Source organism: Humulus lupulus, chromosome 6, assembly GCF_963169125.1.
Source record: "Humulus lupulus chromosome 6, drHumLupu1.1, whole genome shotgun sequence".
NCBI classification, from domain to species: Eukaryota; Viridiplantae; Streptophyta; class Magnoliopsida; order Rosales; family Cannabaceae; genus Humulus; species Humulus lupulus.
In genome coordinates this window covers 9,438,520-9,446,123 of record NC_084798.1, presented here as the reverse complement: position 1 = coordinate 9,446,123, position 7,604 = coordinate 9,438,520, and the positions used below count along the sequence as shown (strand labels likewise).

Here is a 7,604-nt window from a genome sequence, read left to right as displayed (position 1 = left end):
ACGACAAGAGGCAGCAAAAGCAGCATAAAAACTAATAGCAAGGGCCAACAATAATGCAACAGTTTGAAATAAAACCAACAATAAAAAGAAAAGCAGAGACAACACACATAGAAAGAACAAAAAACCAAAAACAGTTTGTATTCCAATTTAAAAGGATGAAAAAAATGAGATTTATTATCAATACAAATAAGGGAAATGATAAATCCATGAAAGTTTGTTCTATCTTGAGCATTTTCTCTACAATAATGAATACCTTGAAAGTGAAAAAATAGCCAAATGAACCAAACCTAGTTGAGATGAAAATATGAGATCCCTTTATAAATGCCTCAGTTCCCCAAAAGGTAACAAAAATAAAAACAGGGTCAAGAAAACACACAAGGACCCACATTCCCCAAAAGCTATTACAGCCAATGAAGAAGAGTGATATTAGTTCATTATCAATGGTTCAATGGAAAGATATTAAAAATGATAGGTTCATATACAGTTGCTTTACCACCATGGATTGTCTTGACTCTTGAGACCAATTTTATTCCCATATAAGCCTTTCAATGAATACTAATAATAGCCAAGTAGAAAAGAAAATGCAGAGAACACCTCTTTGATTAAACAGACCAACAATCAAATTCAACAAGAGTGGGATGGAGTGAAGAAAAGAGAAGCCCTTAGATGGTTTAGCAGCAAAAGTAAGTAAACTTTGATACCTCTGCCTCAGCCCCGTTATCATGAACACACTACGTTCCAAAAACTTTTCAACAGCATTATAGTATTATCCAATTAAGTACTTAAATACCATCTTCTGTGAAAAAAAAATCAAGCACCATCCATATATGTTCTATGGACCAAGACATATATGACATTTGTGTGTAATGGTGTATCCATTTGTATATGTGCTGTTTGCTGACTTGAAAGTTTAACATGAATAAAGTTGTACACTTTTGTTTGGTGATTTCTTACTAAAACAGTTAAAAGTGGAATAATAAATATAAAAGTTATACTGAAACCCTAACTGTAACAATTGAACTGACTAGAATCCAATCAAAGACAGATCAATATACCGGAATGCATGCAGCCTCGCCCATCAGACGCATATGATACCGGATCCCAAGCATAGCAACTCTGGCGCCTAATAAAGCTTTGGCAATGACCTCTTGACTTTGTTGAGTGGCTTGCTCCATCCACTATCACACGTGTAAATTTTTTTGAAGGACGACTAAGTTTCAGTAAGAATGAACTGACATACAAACAGCATGCAACATCCAATATGATATTGACATAATCAACAAAAAAATTTTCTAACATTTAAATAGAGGACGATGAAAAAAATCTCCCTAAAAATAACATTATATAGTTTGCTTCATGAAATTCAAACAAGACTTATAAATCATCATAAAGCAGTTTTGGATGTCTAAAATCATCAAGTAAATAAATTTAGTCTGAATGCTGCCCCAAAAGTTTTTGTAACCTCTTATTCAACAGTAGAAACAATTAATGTGACAATCTTTCATCTCATTTTTCATTCTTAAGAATATCTCTGGTGTACTTCAATTATCAGGAAACAACTTTGATACAACAATGAAAATGGTTCTAATGAAAATATAACTAAATGAAGTGCAGATAAAGCACAAACCAGCACAAAGGGGTATACCTTTCTGTCACCCCTAAAATCAAAAGTAAAACACACATCCAAATGAACTGGCAAAATACAAATGTAGCACTGTATAACACTACTTAAATCACAATGTTGTTAATTTTCTTTTCTTTTTCTTTTTTTAAAAAAAAATAAATGGAGAATGTTGCATTCAGATGACCATTTTAACATACCCGGTGGGCACAATATTATCTCTTCACAAACGTGATTTGCATTTTATTAATGAAACCTAAATGCAAAATATATGCATATACACTGAAATTGTATATATCAGAGAGATTTTAAGTATGTAATTTACATTAGAGTTAATGTTACTATATTTTCACGGCAAAATTTTAAGTGACGCCCACCACAAAAACCAATCAATATTTGAGAATTCAGTACTCTTCACCACAACATATGGTTACCGATACTTGAAAGTAGCATCTCTATTTGAAAAGAAAAAAAAAATACAAAAAATGAAAAAGAAATCTACAAATTTTCTTTTCGAGCCTTATAAACCAAAAATCATGATTGTGGAGATAAACTGTTTCTCATTAGGTTAGAAAATAACTGCAATAAGTTAAACAAAAGAAAATTGGTGGAGGTACCAGCAGCAATATTTCTTTTTAAAACTCAAGGTGTTGAACTTCAGAATTAAAACATTCTGACTCATATATGTATACTTTTTAACAACCTTTAAATTGTCAAAAAATTGCGTCCAAGCATTCTCAGGACAGATTTGTTTCCAAATGTGAATAAACAAGAAGCGCTATATATTTCATAAAAGCTATACTTGGTTACCATTGAAGACAAAGTTTGTCTGTTTTTTAATTCTTTTTTCAGGTTAATGGAACCAACCAAGATGAAAATGTAAATTTTTTTGCTCAAATATAATTTCCCCAAAAAAGTTTCAGCCAGTGGGAATTTCAGCTATAAAATTGATTTCTATCAATATTTTCAGTTCTGTTTCAAAAAAAAAAAAAGACAAGAAAAGAAAAGAAAAAAGAGCAGCTCGATTCATACCTTTTCAGGTTTAAGTGAGCCGCAGCTGTTAATTAGTTTCTTATATTCATCCTAGTGTTCTTCTACTAATTTACATAATGTATTTAACTGTGTTTCAAGTGCAGAATTATCCTCTGACAACTTTGTCCATGTTTCCTGTGATTTTTCGGGGTTAGACTTCTGCCATTTTTTAACAGCACCTACCATTGATGGTGTAGATGATCCTCCAGTTCCCAGTTCTCCAAGTAACTGTAAAAGCACCAATCACTTAAGGGACAAGACTCACAAGAGCTGCATCTCTTTTTAGCAAAAAGCTTTCAAAGGTGAATATCAATGCTATAAACCAAAATCACAGGATCCAAAATGCAACCAAAATCCATTTACAGCAATCAATTAGATAAACATGAGTAACGGTTCCAACTAATAAGACTGATTTAGAGAGTTAAAAAAGTAGTACATCATCATGGGCAAACTGAAAATTAATATTAATAGATTAAATACACCTCAAATAGCAACAAGTGGATAGTATAAAACGCATGCTTACAAGATTCATTAATGGTGGCAAGGATAGCTTTGTCCTCTCATGGTCCCATTTTCCTTTTAAAATTTCGATAACCACTTCTCCCAGGGGAGCACCTTTTATGGCAACCTGCAATATAAGAACTAGAAATTTACATGTGATGTTTGTTATTCTAAAAGGATGAAATTTCATTTTAAATTCTGTATCTTTTCATATAAATGTTTGTTAGAACAAAAATTTTGTAACAATGACATATTCCCTTATAAAATTAACGAGCAGCAACAGGTTTGTTTGTGGAAAGAGGAGACAAGATAAAGACCTGAGCAGAAGAGATTACTTCTGGTGAAAAACGGACATAACGATGGCTACCATAAACTACAGAGCTAACATCAAATCCACTGCCAACTTTCCCCTGTGCAATGCAATGAGCAGTTTGAGCTATAATATGCACCACATCCAGATCTGCAGTGCCCTTCACGTGAGCAAGATCAACAACTCCCAGGTAATGAAGCAAAGCAGCAACAACCGAAGATGTCATAGCAGCAGATGAACCCAATCCAGCTTTTGCAACTTCTGGCTTGCTATTTTCTCCGCTGGATTCCCCAGAATTGAAAGTAATTGATGCAAAAGGAGGAAGAGCAGCCAATGATTCAGGCAACAAAGGGAGTCCACGTGCTTCAATCTACAACCAACAAGCCTCATTAACATCTTCAATTAGATTCATAAAATAATTTACAGAAAAAGCACCCTAATAAATTTTAGTAGCATGTTGAAATGTGCTCAAAGGTTATATCCGATGATTTTGTAAATTATGGATTTGACAATATCAAGAAAACGTGTTCATTAACCATACCAAGCACTGACAGGAAGAAAACCATGTAATATATAGAACACTGAAAAGGTAATTACCTGATTCTGATATGAATAAAAGTCATTGCTACCTAAAATGGTGATATCAAGACCTTCATGAAAAATCAAGATGAAATAGCAGAATCTTGGTGTTCTCATAACCTTCCAGTTGGTAAAAAGGTAAGCAATTGGGGGGGGGGGGGGGGGGGGGAGAAAGTAAAAATTACCTTGCAGTAGTAGTTTTTGTAACACTTCCTTCATGTCCTTGTCAGCTGTAGCATATGCAGCTGCCACAGAGTACTGCACTGCTTGCTCCACAAAAGGGTTCCCCGACTCCCTGAATTTTTAATCATGATATAGTGAGTGAGATCTTCATGATTTAATTAAAAATTTAATGCTAGTTGAATGATAATTCTATTAGCGGCACTTAGTAACAAAGCAGAGTGGGGGATGATCATTCAAAGTTGACATCTTTGAACCAGAGCCAGTTTTCTCTGTGATCGTATAACCAGTGAGATGGCAATGAGATATATAGCCATGTCTAGATTTAAAAAATAAAAAAAATAAAAAACTGATTAAGCAAATAAAATACAAACTTAACATTACCCAGTATAAACTTGCCTTGAAACACTCTGAAGCGTCAGATTTTTCATTGACAACTTATACATGCTTTCTCTATTAAGCTGAGGAGATGTCACTTTGACATCTGTCCATGCCTGGAAACAATTTAACACTCTTGAACAAAGGGAAGCCATACACAGTACGAACCGATACCAAGGCTAGTCCTAAAACTTTGCAGAACTCAGGCAACCAGTGAGTCAAAAATCTCAATAGATGTAAAATTCATCATAGGGCTTTGATTATTTAGTATCACTCATAGCAGAAAATTAAGAAGTAGATTGTGGATCCATTGCCACAACTAATAAATATTAGACTCACCCAGGCCCAACTATCGGGCTTAATTTCTTCGAGAAGAGGTTTAACAATGGTGTAGAAATGAGCGCTTGTACTGAGAACAAGCCTTGGATTCGGTCTCTCCAAAATAAGATATCCCCCAGTCATCAAAACCTTGCCAGGAGCAGAAACAACCCTGCACCGAAAGAGAGCCATTATTTTTCTTTTATGATTTGAAATCTAAATTGAAAAGGAAAATGGAGGAGACAAAACCAAACCATAGTCCAAACTCTCACCTGGTTTCTGTACGGGTAAATATATTCTGGTGTAAGTTCCACATACTTGCCCTTCATGATTCCAGCTAGACCTCCCCTGGAACCGTACAATACGCTGCCTTTAGCACGCTCCTGCAAGTAATCTACCAGGAAGCATAGAATGAATGAACTCAACCATACTGGATGGACACTATTAACTGCAAGAAAACGAATTATGATAACAAAAAATTCTCACCAAAAATTCCAGAAATGACATTGTACCCTCCAGGTGCCTGGCCTCCCGACAAAACGACACCAATTTTCAACTTTTTCTGCGAATCGTTAGAGTCAGAATCGCTCGGCACCACCAAGGTAGATGGCTGGCCGAAAAGTTGACTTCGTGAGGCAGAGATGAGTTGAGAAGACTTCGTGAGGCGGAGAGGGTGGAGAGACGAGACGAGAGTGAGACTTCGTGAGGCGGAGAGGGCGGAGAGACGAGACGAGAGTGAGAGATGGAGGCTGAGAGAAATCTTTCGGGTAACTTAGATTTAGGGAATTTGGCAGATGAGACTAAAAAAAAAAATTTATTTTGGCGCCTGAGGTTTATTCATATGGCGCCAAAATATGTTCCGTGTGTTTTTAATCCCCACCAATAATAACACTTCTAAATATATGCTATTCTTTAATGTAATATATACTAAAAATTCTTGTAGTGTTCTACAACGATTCCAATACCATGTACCAATACTACACCGTTTTGGAGGACCTGAGAGAGAAACCAACACCCAAGATGGTGGCATGTCACCTTATGGAATTCCCTTACGCTGTGTATGGCTGCCATAGCATGGCCAAGGATAGGAAGCTCTTCAAGGTGTCGTTGAGTGGCCAAATGGGAGACAGACACTACAAAAAACTTATCTTTTAGTCACAACCATTTAGTGACAACAAAAATAATATGTGACTAAATATATTTTTTAGTCATAATTTGTAGCAAAAAATATTTTAGTGACAACAAATTTTTTGTGACAATATTTAATTTTTTAATTTTATAAATTTTAGAAGGCCACAATAAACTATTGAGACTAATAGTACATTTAGTGACAACTAGTAAATGTTAATCACTAAAATATGTCACTAATTTATATTTAGTTATAACCATAATTTGACTGTGACCAATAATTGATTTTTAGTCACAACTATACCTTTAATTGTGACTAAAATATCCAAAAATAAAATAAAAAAGTATTTCTAAATTATTAATTAAAACAGTAATCACACAGAACACGCATCTTCTCCTCTCCTTCTCGCTCTCTCTCTCTCTCTCTTCTTCACTCTCTCTCACCTCCATGTTCGATCTTACTGTGTCTTTCGCAAGGATTACGAACAAGGACCGAAGTTGCTTCTAAGATCATCTTCACTTGGCCTATTTCAGCTGCTTCTAAAGGTTTGTTTTCTCTTATAAACTAATTTTTTGTCTCACCTTCAATATATTTTTGTTTAGGGGTTCAAATTAGGGTTCGTAATTTGATTTTCCAACTCTTAATTGTCAAGAGTTTACAAATCTAGTTCCCCTTGATCTGCAAGATAGACCTTCCATCTAGTTCTGCCTGACTTAGGAACCTAAACTTTCACTATTTCTCAGTTCTCTCCTTACATCCTCTATGGCAATTGTTGTTACTATTCTCTTTAAGACAAACCGTACGTGAGCCGTGGACAATCATATATAAATGGCATTTATAAATCTTGTGTCTTCCATTGCACAAGACACCACCACCACCACCACCACCACCACAGACACAGACTCATCTTTGCCTTTGGCCTCCTCCCCAACTCAAACGCCTCTCCCTTTTGATTCTTCTGAAGATCAAACCCAAGCATTTCAGAATGGTAAGCAAAAGGATATTCTTTTTTCTTCTTTTCTTTGTTAAATATACATATTTTAATGTTTGATGTTTATGGTCTAAAATGAATAAAAAAATAAAATTTAGGCACCAAGTGTCGGGTGGGAAGTTCCTGGTATTTCGTTTTGTATTTTTGTGTACTCAAATCACTGTCCTTGGTTGAATTCATCTACTCCATTTTCCTGATTTTATCTCACAATTTGTGAGATAAAAAGGTCAGTAGCATAAAAAGGGTATATAAATATATGTATACATTATAAAATAATGGTTCCAATCTTCTGCACGAACAATACAATTACTGCTATATAATATTATTCTGTGAAAACAAAATCTTGCTGTGGAATCCTCTTGTACTTATTTTTGGTCCTGCTACAAAATGTCTGTAGTTTTGTCACGAGGGAACACAAATAGAGTACAATGTCTGTAGTACAATTGAAGTAATAATCATACACAGAATAAAGCAAAAGAAGATAAAAAAAAGAAGACAAAACATGGATTCAAATGGTTCATGTTTAAGAAAATAATTAATGCTTTGTTGCTATAGGTCCAACACT

The 7,604-nt window shown here is 34.8% G+C and overlaps 1 protein-coding gene across 2 annotated transcripts; it reads right to left on the bottom strand.

Annotated features, from left to right (window-relative positions):
* Window positions 1-922: 922 nt before the first annotated feature.
* On the bottom strand, window positions 923-5,111 carry LOC133781618 (phosphomevalonate kinase, peroxisomal-like). Of its 2 annotated transcripts, none has more exons than XM_062220661.1 (7): window positions 4,941-5,111; window positions 4,608-4,717; window positions 4,229-4,338; window positions 4,062-4,114; window positions 3,472-3,834; window positions 3,177-3,281; window positions 923-1,178 (listed from the first exon to the last, which is right to left on the bottom strand). In XM_062220661.1, exons 1-7 carry the CDS (start codon window positions 5,109-5,111, stop codon window positions 1,047-1,049), a joined length of 1,044 nt encoding a protein of 347 aa, XP_062076645.1. In that variant the 3' UTR covers window positions 923-1,046. The 2 variants fall into 2 exon arrangements, with proteins under 2 accessions (XP_062076645.1, XP_062076646.1); XM_062220662.1 differs by having other exon boundaries at window positions 3,490-3,834; window positions 4,941-5,085.
* Between the last annotated feature and the right edge of the window lie 2,493 nt (window positions 5,112-7,604).